The sequence below is a fragment of the Silene latifolia genome, chromosome X, assembly GCF_048544455.1.
Source record: "Silene latifolia isolate original U9 population chromosome X, ASM4854445v1, whole genome shotgun sequence".
In the NCBI taxonomy this organism is placed as follows: domain Eukaryota; kingdom Viridiplantae; phylum Streptophyta; class Magnoliopsida; order Caryophyllales; family Caryophyllaceae; genus Silene; species Silene latifolia.
Genome location: NC_133537.1, coordinates 25,723,272 through 25,748,610, shown reverse-complemented (window position 1 = coordinate 25,748,610; position 25,339 = coordinate 25,723,272). Strand labels below are relative to the sequence as shown.

At 36.6% G+C, this 25,339-nt stretch overlaps 1 protein-coding gene across 1 annotated transcript; it reads left to right on the top strand.

The window, feature by feature from the left end:
• The first annotated feature begins 15,895 nt into the window (after positions 1-15,895).
• On the top strand, positions 15,896-20,178 carry LOC141617076 (protein FAR1-RELATED SEQUENCE 5-like). Its single transcript, XM_074434244.1, has 3 exons — positions 15,896-15,918; positions 16,827-16,954; positions 18,005-20,178. The coding sequence occupies exons 1-3, from the start codon at positions 15,896-15,898 to the stop codon at positions 20,176-20,178; spliced, it is 2,325 nt and encodes a 774-aa protein (XP_074290345.1).
• The last annotated feature ends 5,161 nt before the right edge of the window (positions 20,179-25,339 follow it).

The following is a 25,339-nucleotide window of genomic DNA, read 5'->3' as shown; positions in this document are numbered from 1 at the left end:
CATACAGAGCATCATTCAAAATTAGATTGTCAAACTAACACTTGTTATTTTTTTTTTGCCAGCCTTGTTAATCCTACGCTTGCTTTGCACGTCTTGGAATAATTTGTCTTTGCTAACAATAAAGGTCTCCACCTTCTTCTGAACAACAGGTCGTATGATGTTCATGTCAGCTAGTACAAGTGTTGCGACTAGCTGTATCACCAAATAACGCCTTGCAACCTTCCTTTCCATGTCCAGATGCTCAAATGAAACACCCTCGTACAATAGCATCGCCATCATGGTGAAACAGCACTGCACTCGGTATGTTGAGAACACTTGATACACCACTAAACGGTATCTCAAGTGATCAGAAAATTGACAATCTCTTTTCCTTTGTCAAATTTTCTTGAGTCCAAGTAGTCACTCATTAAACTTCCCTGAAAATATTTGAACGTATATTAAAAAGAGTATTATATTAACAGGTTTTAGATGGCAAGATTTGGAGGACAACGTACAATTAAACGTCTGTCCAAATCTGCATGCCGCTGGTGGTCAAACAAGTCAATGGTCCGTGCTCTGGAGTTGATACATACACATGCCCAATGGTCGCTGATGTTGAATGAGACAAAGAGTAAATCTGTATTCATGTCGTCGCAGCTTCGATTCGTCGACGATGAAGGTGTCCCACACGTTGAACAGTTTATCAACCAGGTTCTCCTGCTGTGTGCCTGTGCCCTGCTGCTCAAAAGTACCCAACAATACAAGCAACATCTCCTAAACAAGCAAACATTGACCATTAACTATAAGTAACAGCTTTAAGTGAAAGTATAACTCTAATAAGAAAAACTGACTGCTTATAAAGTGTAACTGTATCACAATAAAGTATAACTTTAACTCCAGAAATGTGTAACTACAGGGTAACTTTAATTACCATGTGCCTGATACCGAGAAATGCTATCCTTGCCTCTTTACCGTATTCCTCCTTCTCTAACTGGTTCAGCAATATCGACCAACACTCGATCACATTCCACGACATTGGTCTATCAGGGGCCATAAACATTAGGTCCTTCCGCTGTAGCTGAGCGTGCCTAGTGTACCAAACTAATTGATCACTGCGAACGTAATAACATAAAACAAAACTGAGTGAAAAATTGATATTTTCAGATAGCGTCATTTACAGTAGGTGAAATTCATGAAAACAGACCCATCATCGAAATTTTGGACATCCCCTAAACTGGCCCACAAAATATCCTTTATCAAACTTTGGTTGTAACTTCAACCACACTATATAAATAAGTATAACAGTAATATTAAAAAGTATAATTCTATTACACAAAAGTATAATTTTAACAATCAAATGTGTAATTTCAGTACTATATAAATAAGTGTAACTGTGATGGTAAAAAGTGTAATTTTATTAACAGAAACTGTAATTCTAACAACAGAAAGTGTAATTTTAAAAATCAAAGGTGTAATTTTAACAATTAAATCAAAACTAGGTGAAATTCATGAAAACTGACCCATCATGAAATTTTGGTCATCCACCAAGCAGTAGTCAGCAACGTGCTTTCTGAACGTTTTAATATCCTTTATCAAACTTTGGTTGTTCCGGAGCAGCATGGACACCACTTGAGTCTTGGCACCACCACTACGCCAATCAAGTGAACAGCCCAACCCATCCCCCTTCCCACGAGGGTGGCTCTTTAAGGCAGATAGTTTTTGGCCAGAAGGTGGCCGCATACTAACAGGCGTAACTACCAGGGCGGGCTCTTCAGCATCTGAAGCACTGACATGCTTGCTGCTGCTAGCCCCGATATCATCAACTGTTTTTCTCTTGTTGGCATCCAAGTTGATAGTCAGTGGATGAGAAGCAACCTCTTTGAAAGCATCAACACGGCGTAATACATCTTCCCTTTCCTTGTTAATGTCACATAGGACAAGAGTTGCCGCAATCTCAGCACGAAACAGGTTCATATTCACGGGCTTCCCAAGGCCACATTCAAAATTTTTCCCAAAATAAAACATCATTGTAAGCATCATATAAACACCACAGTCATTTCTCGAATAACCAACTTTTTGCCAACTGAATTGAATGTTAACGAGCTTAAAATCAGCGACCTTTGAGCCTTTAGACATGCCTTTACTCACCAAATACTTCCCCATTAACGCAACCTGATATATGCATATACATGTGTGTGTGTGTTAGGTAGACAGTTCTTTAGAAAAAAATGATTTCTCAAAATTGAGCACTTTATAGCAAAATTACCGTAATAAGTGCAATCCCACCATAAGGCAGCTTTTCTAAGTCTTCATCATACTTACGGTTGTCAAGGTACTCAATTTGCTCGGTTAAGAAGTTAATGCACACATAGCTGTAATGATCACCATCACCAGATAATACAGGGAGAAAGATCTGAACATATATATGTAATGTTTAGCCAAACATTGTACAGAATAATGCTACACATGCCCTATCTTGAAATATGAAGAACTCACCATATCCGAGTCAAGCTGAAATGGTGAAGAACTTACCATATCAGCCCAACTGTCCCAAATGACCAAAAACATCTTCATCTTTATTCAACACTTTTCCTTTCTTCTTGTCCTTCCAAATATACCGCGCCCAGTCCTAATGTTGCGATAAGAAAGATGATGTTGTCAGAAAAGGTTGATAAATACCAAAAGTGTAATTCTAACAACCAAAAGTGCAATTTTAATGACATTAGTAGCTATATAACTGTAATGATAAAAAATGTAATTCTAAGCACAAAAAGTGTAATTCTAACAACCAAAAGTGTAATTTCAGCAATATATAACTGTAATGATGAAAAGTGTAATTCAAACAACAAAAAGTGTAATTTTAACAACCAAAAGTGTAATTTCAGCAATATATAAATGTAATGATAAAAACTGTAATTTTAACAACAAAAAGTGTAATTTTAACAACGAAAATGTGTAATTTCAGCAATATGTAAAGAGAATGTAACTGTAACACAGAAAGACTGTCATTTCAGCACACATAAAAGTGTAATTTTTGTAGAGAAAAGTGTAATTATATTCTAACACAAAATTGTTCCCAACCATAATGTAGGAATTACCCTGCAACACAAATTTAATTAACAGTAGAATAACTTACTGTGTGACTCATGCCGAAGAAACAACGGGATACAGCTGTAGGCTTCATGATATGGTTTAGAAGTAGGCACCAACCATCAATTACACTGGTCATAATTTGCTGCGTGGGCCTCAGAGTGACAATGTCTTCCCGGGTTATGAACCAAAACTCGTTAAATGTTACCAAATGTTCCCTACAAAATCAATATTTAATTAGCAAAAACAATCTCAATATATACATAACCATTTATAAGAACAAAATGCATCAATTACTCACAATTTGTCAAACGCATCTGATTCATTAAACACATAATCAATCACATCTTTCCTCCTACTGAACACTGGGTCAAGGGCATGGTTACTCCATTCCGATACAAACGTGACGATCTTCTGATCAGGAGCAGGTGCACCGCAGTCTATCGAACAACCAAGGTTCTCAATGACGTGCTCCATGTAGGGTAAGACCTCGGACGAGTGAAGTAAAAATGGATGGTAGCTTAGATGACTATAGGGCACGTACGGTTCTGGGACAGGGATCTCCACATGCGTTGCCCCTGCACCTACAAACCGCAAACCTCGCCGATCTCGGCTCCCTTTCTCTTGAACCGAAGCACAACGAAAAGCTTCATCTAACTCTGCAGTGGGATATACAGTGCATGTAAACTCGAGTGACTTTACGGGCGAATCCTGCACGTTAACTTCAACTGCAGTTGAACAATAGTGACTCTTAGTAAATTTAAAAGTGTAATTCTAGATACAAAATAAAAAAAAAACTTTATGGAAAGAAAGTGTCACTTCTAGCATAATTCTAGCAAGTATTCACTGTAATATTAACAAGTATAATTCTAGCAGACAAAAGTATAATTTTAAAAAGCAAAAGTGTAATTTCAGTACTATATAAATAAGTGTAACTGTAATGCTAAAAAGTATAATTCTAATAACAGAAACTATAATTCTAACAACAAATAAAGTGTAATGATAAAAACTGTAATTCTAACAACGAAAAGTGTAATTCTAACAACCAAAAGTGTTATTTCAATACTATATAAATAAGTGTAACTGTAATGATAAAAAGTATAATTCTAATAACAGAAACTGTAATTCTAACAACAAAAAGCGTAATTTTAAAAATCAAAAGTGTTATTTTAACAAATAAAGTGTAATGGTAAAAACTGTAATTCTAACAACGAAAAGTGTAATTTTAACAACAAAAAGTGTAATTTCAAAAAGTTCTGTTAGAAACTATAATTCTAACAGAACTGAATCTCTAACCACTCAAAAAGGAACTGCATATCAAAACTATAAATGATTACCTCCATGATCCTTCACTGCCACGTCCTCAATCGCAGTCTCAACCGCATTGTCTACCACATTCTCCACCAAATCATTCACCACATGCTTTCCAACAACAACCAGATTATTTGCTGCATCATTATCTTCAGGAATATCCTCATCTTCATTTCCAAATAACTCATCACTCACGTCATTCACTTTCCCGGGTCTCATCGTTGCAACCTCACCAGTTTCGATCGCCCTTTATCTTGAACCGCACCCCAACGAAAGGCCTCATCTACTTCAAAGAGAGACCAAAAAGTAAGTGGTAAGTCGAATGACTTTTTCGGTCGCATCCTCGCACTCGTAACCTCCACTGGGATGAACAATAGCAGACACGTTATGAAATTTGAATAAATAAGTCAAATGTCTCCTCCAAAATGTAATTTCGGGAAAAATACTAATTTGAAGTTCAACATCAAAAAATGGATTCAAACAAAAACTAAAAAGTAGCAAATAACACTCAACTTAAAAGGATAATTCTAAATACAAAAAGTATAACTTTGATAGTAGATAGTGTAATTTCAACCAGACAAACACAAAAACGTAATTTCAGCAAAAAAAATGTAACTCTAACCACTAAAAAAGTAACAGCAACACACAATGATGCCCCTTCAAATAATACTATCATTCCAACTTCCAAATAATGTAACTCTAGAAAGCATAGCTTAATTACACTAATTACCTCCATGATCCTTCACTGCCGCGTCCTCCATTGCAGTCTCCACCACACTGTCCACCACTTTCTCCCCAGCATCCTCCTTTACCACCACCACCGGATTATTTGCTACATCATTTCCTTCATCCATAACCGCGTCTTCATTTCCCAATAAATCACCAATGACAATGTTAACGTTAACAGGGTCTATCATGCGGTAGTTCACATCCCACTTGAGTTCCCATCAATTGTGACTCAGTTTCCACAATTCTCCGCTCTGCATCATTAAGCTCAGCGATCGTAAAAAGGAACTGAGTAGCAGGAGGCACAATCTCCATTGACTTAACATCCACTGACTCCTTCTCACCTGTTTCAGCATCGCCACCAATAGGCCCACCCTGATCAGCAGCTTGTACTTGCTCCATCTGACGAGCAGCATTAAGGGCCCCCTTCCTAATAGCTTCATCAACATCCTCAGGTGAATAATATTGCTCAAGAATTTCACGATCAGTTAAGAGATCTTCGGGAATAACATTTTCTACTACTTTCACCGGCTCTTGGACAACTTTACGCCTTTTATAACGTATGTTGCATTCCTATTCTTGACGCCTTTTATAGAGTTTCAACTCAAGAGAATTTTGTACATCCTTAACAGATGATCTCTGAACAACTTCCATTACTTGTACACCTACAACCCCCATTGGACCTTCCTCTTCCTCTTTCCCTGAATCAGCACCTTCATTAAATTCACCGCTGTTGTAAAACTTTACAGTCTCCATTATCTGTTCTGTAGAGACTTTAGGATCCTTATCACGACCTACTTCATCACTACCAAGGGAAACAGCTTCCCCATCTCCAAAATCTCCATCCCCAACATCTTCTCCATCTCCATCAACATCCGACTCCTCCTCTCCCCGTGCTAACATTTCCAGACCCACCTTCTTGAAGTATGGGTGCAAAATCAACAGAATCCTTTATTCGTTGAGCTATCTCTTGAATATCCCCAGCATATACCTTCATCTTCTGACTTTGAAAAAAAATCTTGGCTACTTTGTGTAGGGACGAGGCCGCTTGAAGAGGAAGAGCCTGATGTTAACCCTTTAAGCTTTTTGAGCCGCATCGGCATACCATGAATAGAAGACTATGACATTCCTCTGCATCTTCAAATAAACCTCATGGACATCCTACATTAAAATTGCAAAATAAATTCAAATTAACAAAACAAATTGTAATTTTAGTACAGAAATCTAAAACTTAAATGCATTTCAATAAAGTGTAACTTCAACAAAGAAAACTGTAATTTTAAGGAAGAAAAGTGTAACTTTAGTACAGAAACCTAAAACTTCAATGTATTTCATAAAAGTGTAACTTCAAGGAAGAATAGTGTAATTTTGTTTAGAAAAAGTGTAATTTTGAAAAGTGTAACACCAACTAAGAATAGTGAAATTTTATGGAAGAAAGGTGTAATTTTTAAGTCAACGAAAAATTCGATATCGAAGTTACCTTTTTATTGTTGAACAATAACACAAATAAATATATCTTTACTTAATAAAAACAATCAGGTGAAAACAACTTACATCAACAGCCCGAGCTTTCAACTCATCGTCATCTTCAACTCCCGGTGGGAGTTCAATCTCAACAAACTTCTTAAGGTGAGTCGTAGCTCCCATATCTCCCATGGTCACAACTTGTTTGTCGGTGTCCACGCCACCGATGGTCAATTGTCGCTCTTGGACGCAACGAGGATACTTCACCTCGAAAAAAGTTTGACGACCCAGGCCCCCATTGTCTAGCTCACCGTGCAACCGATCCGAAAGTTTTACCCGATCCCAGTGCTTAATTAGTGGGAGCCCATGGGGGCAGCTCTCTCCCCGGAAATCAAATCGCTGGAAATAGGTGATCAGTAAAAAGGGATACGACCAAGCGATCTTTTCCCTCTCGCCAACATCTCGCTGCGGCCTTAACCATGCATTCAAGAACATAACTACACCAATCAAACTCCGAGATAAGACTCACATCTTCAATGGTTTTCAAAAGCTTGAAGTCTATCACACTGTTTGAGGTTGAAGCGAGGAATGATGACATGGCGAGCAGAACAAACAACCTGACAAATTGATCCCCTCCATCTCTCGTATTTTTCTTTTTCAATTTCTCGCGAAGACGAGTCCAAAGTTGACTCCGTCTTTTCCAATTTTACCGTTGAACGCTTTCCGCCACCGATCTTTCAAACTCTTGTTTGCAGGATCTTGAGAACCCTTGTGCCGGCCTGTAGGAACTAGTTCAATGGGTCTAGGGCCCCGCGGTAGCATGAAACAGTCATAAACATCATGCTTCGTGACCATAAACTCCTTCAGTTCAGAGGGCCGAAACACATAAAACTCATCACTAAATGCCTGTAGAAATAGTGGAACATGGGCAAGCGGATACGTTTTCAACTTAAGCTCCAGGATCCCCCCAAACCCAACTCTTTGTACAGCCTCTCGCTGAGCTTTATTCAGCTTTTCAATCAGCTCAACAAGCATCTTTGGTCGGCACTTAGCAGACACTTTAAGAGTGACTACTTTAACTTGTTCATCCTCCTCCTGACTTTCAATTTCTTCTTCAAAATCTGACATCTGGAAAGGAAGGATGGTAGTATGTAATTACTGTTTACAAAGCAAGGAAAACTGAACTTTGACAGTGAAATACACAAACAAGTTAATAGAAGAAAGAAATAAAAAACATGTAACTGTAACACATAAAGACTGTCATTGTATCAACTAAATAAGTAACTTCAAGACCTAATAATAAGTGTAACTTTAACAAACAAAAGTATAATTCTAACAACACAAAGTGTAATTCTAACAACCAGAAGTGTGATTTCAGAACTATATAACTGTAATGATAAAAAGTGTAATTTCAGCAATATATAACTGTAATGATAAAAAGTGTAATTCCAACAACAAAAAGTGTAATTTTAAAAACCAAAAGTGTAATTTCAGCAATATGTCAAGAGAATGTAATTGTAACACAGAAAGACTGTCATTTCAGCACACACAAAAGTGTAATTCTAACAACAAAAAGTGTAATTTTAACAACAAAAGTGTGATTTCAGAACTATATAACTGTAATGATAAACAGTGTAATTCTAACAACAAAAAGTGTAATTTTTAAAACCAAAAGTGTAATTTCAGCAATATATAACTGTAATGGTAAAAAGTGTAATTCTAACAACAAAAAGTGTAATTTTAACAACCAAAAGTGTAATTTTAACAACCAAAAGTGTAATTTCAGCAATATATAACTGTAATGATAAAAAGTGTAATTCTAACAACAAAAAGTGTAATTTTAAAAACCAAAAGTGTAATTTCAGCAATATGTCAAGAGAATGTAATCAGAACACGAAAGACTCATTATTTCAAAGACACACAAAAGTGTAATTTTTGTAGAGAAAAGTGTAATTTCATCTGATTGCAGATATATCAAAAAAATGTGTTGATCTATTTTGCCCTAATCAAAAAAATGTGCAGATATATAAAATTCAAAATGTATGAAACTACAATTAAAGTACAGAAAATGGCTACTAATAATAATTAAAACTATTGCACATAATAACAAAACAATACAAAATAAATTAACGCTACAAAGTGAGTAATTAGTGAGAATGAATAATCAAAATAAATGAACATAAAAGCATAAAATGGCAAAAGACCATTACATTGAAAAACGAAATGGTTGATGAACATAATTGAAATGATTGACGAACATAAATCAAATTTCAAAAAGGTCAAACAATGAGTATGAAAATATGATAAACAATCTGGGTAAGATAAATTATTATGAACATAACAATGGGCAATAATCGAAAAAATAAAAAATAAATAAATTACCTTATAAGACAACAATGGCAATGACAAGATGTAAATAATAATACACAAAACTATAAAAACCAGTAAATGATTACCTTGATAAGCGAAAATGGCGAAAATGGACAATAACGAGTTTCTTTAGTGAGAAGACAACAATGGCAAGTGGTAACTGATTGAAGAAAACGGAGAAGACAATAAAGTTCCTGTTTTATTGAAAAATTGGGGGAAGTTTATTTTGATCAAGGTTTAATTATGAGGGTGGTTTGAGTTTGAAAAAATGAGTGAAATGAGAAAGAGGGGGAAGGAAAAGTAACGTGTTTGACGGTTGATTGACAAGCCTGCATGCATGCTACTTACCCTATGATTGTAGGAGGAGAGAGGTAATTAAGATAGTCAATAAAATAATAGAGTTAGTGGGTTTTCCATCTTAATCTCAACCATCCATATGCAACATCCAAGGGTATACAATGAGACTTATGGACTCACACTTACTATAAGGACTTATATGATCCTTATACTATATATATATATACACACACACACACACACACACACACACATATATATATATATATATATATATATATATATATATATATATATAGAGAGAGAGAGAGAGAGAGAGAGAGAGAGAGAGAGAGAGAGAGAGGTGTGATCAGGTAAGAACGAACATTCGGTGCAAATGGTGAGAACGAACGGCAACCAATGGATTAACTGAAATCGTACGGCTGATTCTTCCTGTCAACGCATACTTCCTCTGACTTTCCTCACCAAAATTCGAACTAAACACATCAATTAGAAAAAAAAAAAACACACACACACACACACAAAAAAAAACACAAAAAAATTGCGATTATCCATCAAGTCAGCCAGAATTTCAACGAAAATTTATTCAATCGACCAACATATTACAGGAATTAATGTAAGTCTCGCTGAATCTATGTATTGTTGTCACATATTTGATGAATCTATCTGTCAATTTGTAATTTTGTTGTGTCGATTTTTAGGGTTTTGATGGAAATCGAAGAATGCGATGATTTGGTTGATCCTACTAATTCAATTGTTCCAGCTGATAACAATGAACTTGGGCATATATCTTCCGAATTGGGACAAATACCTTCAGAATTGGGTATAGGTATGTCGATTTTTAGGGTTTTATTATTCAAGGTTGTTTTAGGGTGTATTATTATTATTATTGATGTTAGTTATTGTATCTAGTGTAGTAATTGGTGTGAATTGTTGCTACATTAGTCTGATGATACATGGTGTTTAGGGTTTTATGCTTTTGTATGTCAAACTAGCCCTATTGCTTCTAAGTTTTGATTGTCGTAACTGGAATTATAATTGATGTGTTTCCGGTGTCAGTTTGCGTATTTGATAATAACTTCTGGATAGTGTTTGTTCAAGACTGAAAAAAATGTACATGGGTATCAAATAGATGATAATGAGTACGAACTAAAATTGTATATGATAACAAGGTTCACTTTAGGGTCATTCTGGATAACTAATGGATATCAAGTTTTGATATGCGTACCTGGTAATATAATTGATGCGTCTCTGATTTCAGTTTGCGTAACTGTTAATAAAAAACCCTACATGCGTACCGGTGTGATTTTTGGATAGTTAAGCCATGAGATAGTGGATCAATTTCGAGTAATTCTTATGTAGAGTCAGTCCGGCAATGGCTATGTTGGACTAGAAAACTAGAAAAAGGAATCGGATTATTTTGGAAACCACCCCCTGCTAATCCCCTTAGTTACGCCACTGAATGCATGCATTCATCATTATGCTTTCTGGGTTTTCCAAATTTTGTGAGTTAATTCCGCAGAGGGTCACTGAAATGGACAGAAAGAATAGTTCTTTAGCTGTTTCCGGACTGATTGAGCAACACACAATTCTAGGATGGTTGAGTAGCAATTTCAATGGGGAATATAGAATTGCACTATCTTGTTGAAATTTCGCAGGAAATTCAAGTTTTGGGTGTCTTAATTGTGTTTGGTTAGTTTGTCTTAACTTCCTGAGTTGATTATCAGCTTAGTTTTCAATTTAATGCAACATATAGTCTGATATGAGTACTAGAGAAACAGATAGGTTCACTGGTTTAGTAAATTTGTTCGCGTTTCAGTTGTAAGGTTTCCGCTGATTTATGTACTAATATAACATATGCTATCTGATATTTGCAGACTCACCAGTGATCCCTCCCAACTCCAATGAAAGGATACCTGTTTGTGCACCTAATTTGAGGCCTACTGTGGGAACGATCTTCGAAAATCTGGATGAGGGAATGCAATTCTACAAAACTTATGCTGCCAATGCTGGGTTTAAAATGAGGAAGTCGACACAAAGAATGGTAGGTGGGGTGGTGATGACTAAATACTGTGTGTGTAGTAAGGCGGGTGAGAGTAAACCTAGGGGAAAGGTGAAAAAGAGGCAGAAGACTAGAATTTCGTGTAATACAAGGATTTTTCTCAAGAGGAATGACAAAGGGAAATATGTTATTGTCGACTTTCACGAAGGTCAAACACACCTTCTATCTATGTGTAACTCTTTCTACTTTGATTTTGACGTTGACGATCGAGGACGACTTTCTAGAGTTATTTGGACTGACCCTATATCAATAAAAAATTACAGTCTGTTTGGTGACATGACATCGTTCGACACAACCTTCAACATGAACACATATAAGATGATATTTGCTCCTTTTACGGGAGTGGACAATCACAAAAAATGTGTGACGTTTGCAGCGGGGTTTCTAAGAAATGAGGCTGATGACGGTTTTGCATGGCTTTTCGAATATTTTCTGACCGCAATGGGTGGGAAGTATCCTAAGTGCATAATTACTGACCAGGATGCCGGCATAAAGGCAGGGGTTAAAAAAGTATTCAAGGACAAAACTCATCATAGGTATTGTATGTGGCACATTATGAAGAAACTACCTGATAAGATCGGCTCTACGCTTTATAGAGAAACAAACTTCATGAAAGAGCTATGTGCGTGTGTATGGGCAGAAGACATTGAGCCGGCTGAGTTTGAGGAACGGTGTTGTTCAGTTATATCTTCATACGGGTTAACCGAACATGAATGGCTGTCCACCACTTTCTCCCCAGCATCCTCCTTTACCACCACCACCGGATTATTTGCTACATCATTTCCTTCATCCATAACCGCGTCTTCATTTCCCAATAAATCACCAATGACAATGTTAACGTTAACAGGGTCTACTGCGGCTGGTTCACATCCCACTTGAGTTCCCATCAATTGTGACTCAGTTTCCACAATTCTCCGCTCTGCATCATTAAGCTCAGCGGTCGTAAAAAGGAACTGAGTAGCAGGAGGCACAATCTCCATTGACTTAACATCCACTGACTCCTTCTCACCTGTTTCAGCATCGCCACCAATAGGCCCACCCTGATCAGCAGCTTGTACTTGCTCCATCTGACGAGCAGCATTAAGGGCCCCCTTCCTAATAGCTTCATCAACATCCTCAGGTGAATAATATTGCTCAAGAATTTCACGATCAGTTAAGAGATCTTCGGGAATAACATTTTCTACTACTTTCACCGGCTCTTGGACAACTTTACGCCTTTTATAACGTATGTTGCATTCCTATTCTTGACGCCTTTTATAGAGTTTCAACTCAAGAGAATTTTGTACATCCTTAACAGATGATCTCTGAACAACTTCCATTACTTGTACACCTACAACCCCCATTGGACCTTCCTCTTCCTCTTTCCCTGAATCAGCACCTTCATTAAATTCACCGCTGTTGTAAAACTTTACAGTCTCCATTATCTGTTCTGTAGAGACTTTAGGATCCTTATCACGACCTACTTCATCACTACCAAGGGAAACAGCTTCCCCATCTCCAAAATCTCCATCCCCAACATCTTCTCCATCTCCATCAACATCTGACTCCTCCTCTCCTGTGCTAACATTTCCAGACCCACCTTCTTGAAGTATGGGTGCAAAATCAACAGAATCCTTTATTCGTTGAGCTATCTCTTGAATATCCCCAGCATATACCTTCATCTTCTGACTTTGAAAAAAAATCTTGGCTACTTTGTGTAGGGACGAGGCCGCTTGAAGAGGAAGAGCCTGATGTTAACCCTTTAAGCTTTTGAGCTGCATCGGCATACCATGAATAGAAGACTATGACATTCCTCTGCATCTTCAAATAAACCTCATGGACATCCTACATTAAAATTGCAAAATAAATTCAAATTAACAAAACAAATTGTAATTTTAGTACAGAAATCTAAAACTTAAATGCATTTCAATAAAGTGTAACTTCAACAAAGAAAACTGTAATTTTAAGGAAGAAAAGTGTAACTTTAGTACAGAAACCTAAAACTTCAATGTATTTCATAAAAGTGTAACTTCAAGGAAGAATAGTGTAATTTTGTTTAGAAAAAGTGTAATTTTGAAAAGTGTAACACCAACTAAGAATAGTGAAATTTTATGGAAGAAAGGTGTAATTTTTAAGTCAACAGAAAATTCGATATCGAAGTTACCCTTTTATTGTTGAACAATAACACAAATAAATATATCTTTACTTAATAAAAACAATCAGGTGAAAACAACTTACATCAACAGCCCGAGCTTTCAACTCATCGTCATCTTCAACTCCCGGTGGGAGTTCAATCTCAACAAACTTCTTAAGGTGAGTCGTAGCTCCCATATCTCCCATGGTCACAACTTGTTTGTCAGTGTCCACGCCACCGATGGTCAATTGCTGCTCTTGGACGCAACGAGGATACTTCACCTCGAAAAAAGTTTGACGACCCAGGCCCCCATTGTCTAGCTCACCGTGCAACCGATCCGAAAGTTTTACCCGATCCCAGTGCTTAATTAGTGGGAGCCCATGGGGGCAGCTCTCTCCCCGGAAATCAAATCGCCGAAATAGGTGATCAAGAAAAAGGGATACACCAAGCAAAGATCTTTTCCCTCTGCCAACATCTGCTGCAGCCTTAACCATGCATTCAAGAACATAACTACACCAATCAAACTCCGAGATAAGACTCACATCTTCAATGGTTTTCAAAAGCTTGAAGTCTATCACACTGTTTGAGGTTGAAGCGAGGAATGATGACATGGCGAGCAGAACAAACAACCTGACAAATTGATCCCCTCCATCTCTGTATTTTTTCTTTTCAATTTCTGCGAAGACGAGTCCAAAGTTGACTCCGTCTTTTCCAATTTTACCGTTGAACGCTTTCCGCCACCGATCTTTCAAACTCTTGTTTGCAGGATCTTGAGAACCCTTGTGCCGGCCTGTAGGAACTAGTTCAATGGGTCTAGGGCCCCGCGGTAGCATGAAACAGTCATAAACATCATGCTTCGTGACCATAAACTCCTTCGATTGAGGGCCGGTCAAACACATAAAACTCATCACTAAATGCCTGTAGAAATAGTGGAACATGGGCAAGCGGATACGTTTTCAACTTAAGCTCCAGGATCCCCCAAACCCAACTCTTCGTACAGACCTCTCGCCGAGCTTTATTCACTTTTCAATCAGCTCAACAAGCATCTTTGGTCGGACTTAGCGAGACACTTTAAGAGTGACTACTTTAACTTGTTCATCCTCCTCCTGACTTTCAATTTCTTCTTCAAAATCTGACATCTGGAAAGGAAGGATGGTAGTATGTAATTACTGTTTACAAAGCAAGGAAAACTGAACTTTGACAGTGAAATACACAAACAAGTTAATAGAAGAAAGAAATAAAAAACATGTAATCAGAACACATAAAGACTGTCATTGTATCAACTAAATAAGTAACTTCAAGACCTAATAATAAGTGTAACTTTAACAAACAAAAGTATAATTCTAACAACACAAAGTGTAATTCTAACAACTTGAAGTGTGATTTCGAACTATATAACTCGTAATGATAAAAAGTGTAATTTCAAAGAATATATAAATCGTAATGATAAAAAGTGTAATTCCAACAACAAAAAGTGTAATTTTAAAAACCAAAAGTGTAATTTCAGAATATGTCAAGAGAATGTAATTGTAAATACGAAAGACTGTCATTTCAAAGACACACAAAAGTGTAATTCTAACAACAAAAAGTGTAATTCTAACAACAAAAGTGTGATTTCGAACTATATAACTGTAATGATAAACAGTGTAATTCTAACAACAAAAAGTGTAATTTTTAAAACCAAAAGTGTAATTTCAAAGAATATATAACTCGTAATGGTAAAAAGTGTAATTCTAACAACAAAAAGTGTAATTTTAACAACCAAAAGTGTAATTTTAACAACCAAAAGTGTAATTTCAGCAATATATAACTGTAATGATAAAAAGTGTAATTCTAACAACAAAAAGTGTAATTTTAAAAACCAAAAGTGTAATTTCAGCAATATGTCAAGAGAATGTAACTGTAACACAGAAAGACTGTCATTTCAGCACACACAAAAGTGTAATTTTTGTAGAGAAAAGTGTAATTTCATCTGATTGCAGATATATCAAAAAAATGTGTTGATCTATTTTGCCCTAATCAAAAAAATGTGCAGATATATAAAATTCAAAATGTATGAAACTACAATTAAAGTACAGAAAATGGCTACTAATAATAATTAAAACTATTGCACATAATAACAAAACAATACAAAATAAATTAACGCTACAAAGTGAGTAATTAGTGAGAATGAATAATCAAAATAAATGAACATAAAAGCATAAAATGGCAAAAGACCATTACATTGAAAAACGAAATGGTTGATGAACATAATTGAAATGATTGACGAACATAAATCAAATTTCAAAAAGGTCAAACAATGAGTATGAAAATATGATAAACAATCTGGGTAAGATAAATTATTATGAACATAACAATGGGCAATAATCGAAAAAATAAAAAATAAATAAATTACCTTATAAGACAACAATGGCAATGACAAGATGTAAATAATAATACACAAAACTATAAAAACCAGTAAATGATTACCTTGATAAGCGAAAATGGCGAAAATGGACAATAACGAGTTTCTTTAGTGAGAAGACAACAATGGCAAGTGGTAACTGATTGAAGAAAACGGAGAAGACAATAAAGTTCCTGTTTTATTGAAAAATTGGGGGAAGTTTATTTTGATCAAGGTTTAATTATGAGGGTGGTTTGAGTTTGAAAAAATGAGTGAAATGAGAAAGAGGGGGAAGGAAAAGTAACGTGTTTGACGGTTGATTGACAAGCCTGCATGCATGCTACTTACCCTATGATTGTAGGAGGAGAGAGGTAATTAAGATAGTCAATAAAATAATAGAGTTAGTGGGTTTTCCATCTTAATCTCAACCATCCATATGCAACATCCAAGGGTATACAATGAGACTTATGGACTCACACTTACTATAAGGACTTATATGATCCTTATACTATATATATATATACACACACACACACACATATATATATATATATATATATATAGAGAGAGAGAGAGAGAGAGAGAGAGAGAGAGAGAGAGAGAGAGAGAGAGAGAGAGAGAGAGAGAGAGAGAGAGAGAGAGAGAGAGAGAGAGAGAGAGAGAGAGAGGTGTGATCAGGTAAGAACGAACATTCGGTGCAAATGGTGAGAACGAACGGCAACCAATGGATTAACTGAAATCGTACGGCTGATTCTTCCTGTCAACGCATACTTCCTCTGACTTTCCTCACCAAAATTCGAACTAAACACATCAATTAGAAAAAAAAAAACACACACACACACACACACACAAAAAAAAAAACACAAAAAAATTGCGATTATCCATCAAGTCAGCCAGAATTTCAACGAAAATTTATTCAATCGACCAACATATTACAGGAATTAATGTAAGTCTCGCTGAATCTATGTATTGTTGTCACATATTTGATGAATCTATCTGTCAATTTGTAATTTTGTTGTGTCGATTTTTAGGGTTTTGATGGAAATCGAAGAATGCGATGATTTGGTTGATCCTACTAATTCAATTGTTCCAGCTGATAACAATGAACTTGGGCATATATCTTCCGAATTGGGACAAATACCTTCAGAATTGGGTATAGGTATGTCGATTTTTAGGGTTTTATTATTCAAGGTTGTTTTAGGGTGTATTATTATTATTATTATTGATGTTAGTTATTGTATCTAGTGTAGTAATTGGTGTGAATTGTTGCTACATTAGTCTGATGATACATGGTGTTTAGGGTTTTATGCTTTTGTATGTCAAACTAGCCCTATTGCTTCTAAGTTTTGATTGTCGAATCGGAATTATAATTGATGTGTTTCCGGTGTCAGTTTGCGTATTTGATAATAACTTCTGGATAGTGTTTGTTCAAGACTGAAAAAAATGTACATGGGTATCAAATAGATGATAATGAGTACGAACTAAAATTGTATATGATAACAAGGTTCACTTTAGGGTCATTCTGGATAACTAATGGATATCAAGTTTTGATATGCGTGCACTGTAATATAATTGATGCGTCTCGATTTCGATTTGCGTATGAATCGTTAATAAAAAACCCTACATGCGTACCTGTGTGATTTTTGGATAGTTAAGCCATGAGATAGTGGATCAATTTCGAGTAATTCTTATGTAGAGTCGATCCGAATGGCTATGTTGGACTAGAAAACTAGAAAAAGGAATCGGATTATTTTGGAAACCACCCCCTGCTAATCCCCTTAGTTACGCCACTGAATGCATGCATTCATCATTATGCTTTCTGGGTTTTCCAAATTTTGTGAGTTAATTCCGCAGAGGGTCACTGAAATGGACAGAAAGAATAGTTCTTTAGCTGTTTCCGGACTGATTGAGCAACACACAATTCTAGGATGGTTGAGTAGCAATTTCAATGGGGAATATAGAATTGCACTATCTTGTTGAAATTTCGCAGGAAATTCAAGTTTTGGGTGTCTTAATTGTGTTTGGTTAGTTTGTCTTAACTTCCTGAGTTGATTATCAGCTTAGTTTTCAATTTAATGCAACATATAGTCTGATATGAGTACTAGAGAAACAGATAGGTTCACTGGTTTAGTAAATTTGTTCGCGTTTCAGTTGTAAGGTTTCCGCTGATTTATGTACTAATATAACATATGCTATCTGATATTTGCAGACTCACCAGTGATCCCTCCCAACTCCAATGAAAGGATACCTGTTTGTGCACCTAATTTGAGGCCTACTGTGGGAACGATCTTCGAAAATCTGGATGAGGGAATGCAATTCTACAAAACTTATGCTGCCAATGCTGGGTTTAAAATGAGGAAGTCGACACAAAGAATGGTAGGTGGGGTGGTGATGACTAAATACTGTGTGTGTAGTAAGGCGGGTGAGAGTAAACCTAGGGGAAAGGTGAAAAAGAGGCAGAAGACTAGAATTTCGTGTAATACAAGGATTTTTCTCAAGAGGAATGACAAAGGGAAATATGTTATTGTCGACTTTCACGAAGGTCACACACACCTTCTATCTACCCCAAACACAATAGTACATTTGCCGGAGTCAAGGGAACTAACGCTGATACACAAGACTATGATTTTAGAGAATTCAAAGGTTAATAAAGGGCCCGTACAAAATTTCAGAATGTTTAAGGAGTATGTAAAGGGATATAGAAATGTGGGAGCATCACTAGAAGATTTCAAAAAAATTTGGAGGTATGTGAAACAGTTTATAAAGGGTTACGATGCTCAAATGATGATCGAAAATTTCATGCATAAGAAATCCATGTGTAACTCTTTCTACTTTGATTTTGACGTTGACGATCGAGGACGACTTTCTAGAGTTATTTGGACTGACCCTATATCAATAAAAAATTACAGTCTGTTTGGTGACATGACATCGTTCGACACAACCTTCAACATGAACACATATAAGATGATATTTGCTCCTTTTACGGGAGTTGACAATCACAAAAAATGTGTGACGTTTGCAGCGGGGCTTCTAAGAAATGAGGCTGATGACGGTTTTGCATGGCTTTTCGAATATTTTCTGACCGCAATGGGTGGGAAGTATCCTAAGTGCATAATTACTGACCAGGATGCCGGCATAAAGGCAGGGGTTAAAAAAGTATTCAAGGACAAAACTCATCATAGGTATTGTATGTGGCACATTATGAAGAAACTACCTGATAAGATCGGCTCTACGCTTTATAGAGAAACAAACTTCATGAAAGAGCTATGTGCGTGTGTATGGGCAGAAGACATTGAGCCGGCTGAGTTTGAGGAACGGTGTTGTTCAGTTATATCTTCATACGGGTTAACCGAACATGAATGGCTATCTTCGATGTTTGACATGAGAGCTTCCTGGATCCCAGCATATTTCAGAAATTTGTTTTTAGGTGGACTAATGAGGACCACATCTAGATCTGAGTCCGAAAATAGCTTTTTCGGAAATTTCATGAATCCAAACTTAACTTTGGTGGAGTTTCTTATGAGATTTGAAAGTGCTATGGACGCTCAAAGGTGGAAACAGTCCAAATTAGTTGCCGATTCAAAAAACTCTTTCCCTAGTCTAGAAACACCTCACCCTTTGGAGAAGCATGCTTCTGTGTTTTACACTCCGGTCATATTTTCTGAATTTCAGGTCGAGTGGAACGCTGCCTGTTTTACTTGTGGGGTTAAGGTTTTAGGGGTTAATACGTCAGACAACATTGCCATTCATGATCGTGATAGAAATAAGGTATATTATGTTGGATTTATTCCTGACGGAGTAAAGTTAAGCTGCTCATGCAAAAAATTTGAGAGGCATGGTATCCTGTGCCGACATGCTCTCTATGTGTTGAAGGAACAAGGTTTTGAAAAAGTGCCCAACCATTATTTGCTAAGTAGATGGAGCAAATTGGCTCTACTTTGTGGTAATTTGCCTGAGACTTTGAATGAAGATTGCAGTGCTTTAGAGGTTCAGAAAATCAAGCTTGGCAACCTATGGTCTGAATTATTCTCCTGTGTGACAATAGCAGAACAGAAGCCGGAGTGTATCGATGAGTTAATGGACCTACTTAAAAGTTTCAAGGACAAGATGATCTTAGAAAGTAGCCCGTCTGAATGTAGTAGTGGTGTCACGGGTGAAAAGTCCAGAAACAAAAATAAAGAGCTTGAAATGTTGTTAGGTACAAAGATAACGACTGAAGTTACGGTTTTAAATCCTATACAATCAAAGACTAAGGGGTCTGGAAAACGACTGGTATCCCAAAAGGATAAAGCTATGCAAGAACATAAGAAAGCGCCGAGAAAATGTAATGCTTGTGGTGAATTGGGATTCTATGATAGTCGGAATTACCCCGGGAGAGCATGAAAAGTATGAAGTTCTGATCAGGTAAAATACTAATTTTGGTAGACAACAGTTGGGAACATACAATTCTGACTCTAATTATGATTACAATTTTAGCTTTAAATTTGTAAGGCTTTGATGCAGGTTTGAGAAGTTGAAGGAAAAACAGATGGATATTGCAGGCAAAAAAAGAAGAAATATAAAGATTACAGTAATCAAGAGGAAGGAATGTACACACAATGAAATACCACAGTTACGCCCTTTTTTTTCGTGAATTTACATAAGTCAACTGGTGTAACTACAAAAATTTTATATGGAACAAACATTTTTTGTCATAGATTTATGAACACCATAATTGTGGAACGGTCCAAACCATATTTTATTTAAAAGGTGTAACTCCGACTCGTATTTTGTCAATAAAATACTAATGATTGTCAATGTTTGTTTTACGTATCTTGAAATATAATTGATGCGTGTCAGGTTTAAGATGGCGTACTTTCATGAAAATATCATCGAAAAAAAATTATGTAAATTGCCCTGCAAGACCATGGTTGACGACATGTACGGTAGTAATATTAATTCTCGAAGACGTGGTGAAATCAACCGTCATAGATTTATGAACACCATAATTTTGGAACGGCCCAAACCATATCTTATTTAAAAGGTGTAACGCCGACTCGTATTTGCCAATAAAATACTGATGTTTTCCAATGTTTGATTTACGTATCTTGAAATATAATTGATGCGTATCATGTTTAAGATGGTGTGCTTTCATCAAAATATCATCGAAAAAAAATATTGTGTAAATTGCCTTGTAAGACCATAGTTGAAGACATGTACGATAGTAATACTAATTTTCGAAGACGTGGTGAAATTGACCGTCTTAACATTTTTTTGGGGTCTTGTAACAATTTGGTGGCGAAATTGAAATTGTGTAAACCTTTAACCAATGAACAACCAGTTATTCTTTTGAGTAAATATCATACTTGAGTGTAAAAGTGATTTTGACGTATCTGGAAATATAATTGATGTGTCTCCGTTGTTAGATGGCGTAACTAAGCCAACATTCAACAATGAACCAAGGCCAGAGTTACGCCTTTTTATCTCCTAAAGTATTTAAAACAAAACCGTCAAGTAAGAAACCGTAGTGTGTAACCATCCTTGCACATTGCCAACTCCAATTAATACGGATGATCCAAAAAATGATATCTAGCCAATTGTCATAAATGTCGGTCCACTTGACACAGCTCTTGAACAAGTTCGGAATACAATTTTCATTACACCCCTAACCAAAAGATATTACAAAACAGTCCTAAGAGTTTTGCACTATAATGCATTCCGACAAAAGAGGGCACACTCCTTGATTGATTAGAACCACGTTTCTGCATTCCAGGGATCACCTCACTCAAAAGATCTACATAGCAAAAGGGGGGACGGCAACATGAGTATATGGACAGAAGAAAAAATAACATCGTATAACTGTTAATACCTAAAAATCTACATATCAGACATATAGGCAGAAACATAAGTCTATAGACGAAAGAAAAATGATCATGAGGAAACAAAATGAATAAATAATACCTTTCGCTGATTTTCTTGCCATCGTAATAAGGTGAGCGCAACTACCTTTCTATATGCAGCCATAGCCTGTGTAACAACTTTGATGTTATATATGTTCTCCAACAATTATTAAACATGCCAAAGGTAAGAGATTAAAAAAAAGGTATAAGTGGAATAAACCTTGTAATAGCTTGCAGCTTCCCACTTAGATCTGTCACGACCAGCTTCCAACCACTTGAGTACATAAAGACCGCAATCATGCCTTCGCACGCATACCACAAAAACAGCAGTTAAAATCATGCCTTCGCAAGCATACCTAATGACAGATAGGTACCTAGTAACTAAATACGCGTACCTAAATCCCGGTATAACGTATCTAACAAGAGACCCCACTATAAATCCGAGTGGCTAACGTCAGACAACAGGATATAAAAGAGATGAACTTATAAGTTTGTTTGCCGTGGAACATTTTGATGTTCAAAATCAGTTAGCGGAACACCTACCAAGTGCTTGTACCCTTTCGAACGGCATAAAATACGAACGACATTATTAACCTATAACAAGGAGAATAAATTTAATCTGAAAGGTTTAGGTTTAAATAAAAGGAAATTACTAAAAAAGAGGTTATAATCTAATAGTGTGTACCACTCCAGAAGCAATCTCCAAATCAGCCAGAGGATCCTTAGAACGTAACAAGTTAAGTATGTAGTTCTTCTTCATATCCAGGTCACACACACAAAGAAACCAGTGTTCCTTTTCGATGATGGGGATAAAAATCTGTAACATAATATAAAAAGACACATAAGTTGACTTAACGAAAAGCGGCCTTCTCGTACCAGTTTTGATAGCCTATCTCATAAAACACAGGAGTATTTTTGATGAGATAGGCTAGTTTGACACTTAGGCACCCAAATATGTCAGACACTTCTAAGTTTATTCGGGCTATCATGATGTATATATGTTGTGCCTTTATTTTGATGCAACAAGTCAACAACTGAATGGAAAAACTGAAAGATTGCAGGAAGACTATTCCTATGGTTGGCTGTGAGAAGGTTGGGTCATGCTGTTTGAAGTCTGCTAATGGAACGTTTGGATGTAAAGTACTACAAGTTGTCATTTTGGAAATAATGCATTCCACTTTCGTTGAACGACATTTAAGTTGCGCTAACATTGAACCTAACATCACATATTACATGCCGAAGAAAACAATAGTGGACTTACAGCTTTTACGTCTGTCCCATCCGTTGGCATGTATGCGGAGGTTTTAATGTAGTTGCGACCAAGCGTTTTGTCTCGAACTGGGTTAAGACGCTACATTGAACAACAACACAGATAATTATTACAAAAAAAAAAAAAATTCCATAAATTGTTTATTGAGGTACAGCCAAAAAAAGGGGGTGCTCACACGTGCAGTTGTTGGAATATACAACAAATCTGGAGAGTGTATAGTTAAATATATCCCAAACATGTCAATTACCTGCATTTGTTCCATAAATGCTGTTAGGTGCTGTGTAAAATGGAAAAAAGACAAGTCATTACATAGAAAGTACGAGTACCATATCAGCAACCCATTTTCGAGGTCTCAAAGAGGACATGCATTCTTTTGTTAATTCCCCGAAGTTTGTCTGAACTACGACGTCGCTGAAATAAACACAATATAGTGAGTATGTGGTGATAATAATTACCACAGAGGTTATTGAATAATTTCGATAATTCAAAAATGATAGTATAAGAATATTATTACTATGTAGCTGCATCTCCATCTGACGGTGAGAACACATAATTCAAAAGATGCGAATCAGAGTAGCTGACTTCTTCAACAGCTTGTTTTCTTTAAAAGAAATGGGAAAGAAATATTTAGTTGGTGTAAAGTAAAACATTAACAATTCAAATAAGTTTTTACGAAAAAAAGGACTGCTTACCCAGTTTTGATGTTGAGACGCCTTACAGTTAACAACACTTGGTTCGACAGTTCATTCTGAGCGCATGTGAGGATAGAAAAACAGTACTTCAGCTTCTGTCTAAAAAAGACTTTGTCAACTGCAGCTCCGGTCCTGGTCTGCGTGGTGAAAGCAAATGACTATCAGTGTGATTGATGTATCTATTGAATTGGGTAGCGTGTGGGAAGATAAAAAAACACTTCTTACATTTACGACTTGTGTTTTGAGGGCTTGACGGCAGCCTGCATATGTATCCATGTAACACATCGGGTAAATGCCGTCATCCACATCATCAATCATGTGCATTTTGGGCACAAATTCTTCACATTTATAAAATTGAATTGGCCCGAATCTGGTCGAGTTGGTAGTCATTTCGCTCTGAATAAAATCCCTCTAAAAGAAAAACATCAGGCTAACGTCACAAAACATGGATGGAATGAAAACTGACAATGAAACTTTGTAAAGTATAAAGGGCAGTAGAAACAAATACTCACCACCATCCGGACAGGTCCAGTGAACATCAGACTTTTAGGTCGCTTTGGGTGGATTACTTCAATCATTCGGGTCATGAAGTTGACACATATCAGGAACGGCTCGGGAAGTGTGAATGGAAAGAACATCTGGGTTTGAAAAAACATATGGTTACTGTTTTGGCAGGGATTTCACTGATCTAGGATATCCTGCCAGGGATTTATAAGTAGGGTGATCTAACTCAAACAATTCGCCTGACTAGTATTGTTAAGTGAAATAACAACTAATAAATAATGACACAAAGATTTTATACGTGGGAAAACCCTGGGAAAAAGGGAAAAAAACACGGGCACCAAGCCAGCAGTGATTGTTACTATGATTTTAGATAGCCTGACAGAGTATTCGTATATCAGGCGTGACAGGCTAAATTATATTGCTTATGAATACAAAAGTGTAAGTAAGAATAAGGGTGTGTGGAATAATCCTTCTGATTTCATCTTCTCTTTTATTTATACTTATTCTTCTAGCCTCTTCTTCTTTCGTTTAGGGTTTCCTGGTAGATAGGGCTTGTGCCCTATTTACCCGGAGGTGGTTGCCATCTTATTTGGCCGTTACTTTGACTGTTTCCTGTATCTTTTCTTTCCTGAATTGGTCTTCCTTTTTTGTAGGGAATATATATAAACTACCTGTTTGTCGCCTGCAATAGCCTGGTGCTTTTCCCTTTCAGGCTACTGGTTATCTTTCGCCTGTCTTTCATCAACTCCTGTTTGGTGCCTGTCTATACTTGATCAATGTCTGGTTTCAGATGTCTTTTGCTTGGAACTCGGCTTTGGCTGTTGCCTGATCTATGTCAGGTCAGGCAGGATAATTTTGGGCCCAACAATTGCCCCTTATCTACTTATTCCATTATTGGGTCTGGCCAGGAATAAGGAGATACAATTTGAGCCAGGCGAAGGATTTGTGCAGGGATTCTTTATCGGATTAGAATTAGTGTTTGATTCAACTTCTTGTAACGGTTACTTGCCATAAATAGGGTAGGTTCACAAAACCCTAGGAGAGTCATGATTAGTCTCTACCACTTTCTTTTCTAGCCGTTTTAGATTTGCGGCTATAAATATCCTGCCTTTGCCGTGTTTGTCTTCACATTCCAATCTCCAATTTTCTTCTTTCTCTTCCTAAAAAATTCTCTCTTTGCAAAAATTCATTTTTCAGAA

Excerpts from the sequence above, each read along its gene's own strand:
- LOC141617076 (XM_074434244.1), top strand. The coding sequence starts at position 15,896 with ATGGCGAAAATGGACAATAACGA. Across the intron at positions 15,919-16,826 it reads GCGAAAATGGACAATAACGA|GGTTTTGATGGAAATCGAAG; the intron begins GTTTCTTTAGTG and ends GTCGATTTTTAG. Across the intron at positions 16,955-18,004 it reads ACCTTCAGAATTGGGTATAG|ACTCACCAGTGATCCCTCCC; the intron begins GTATGTCGATTT and ends TGATATTTGCAG.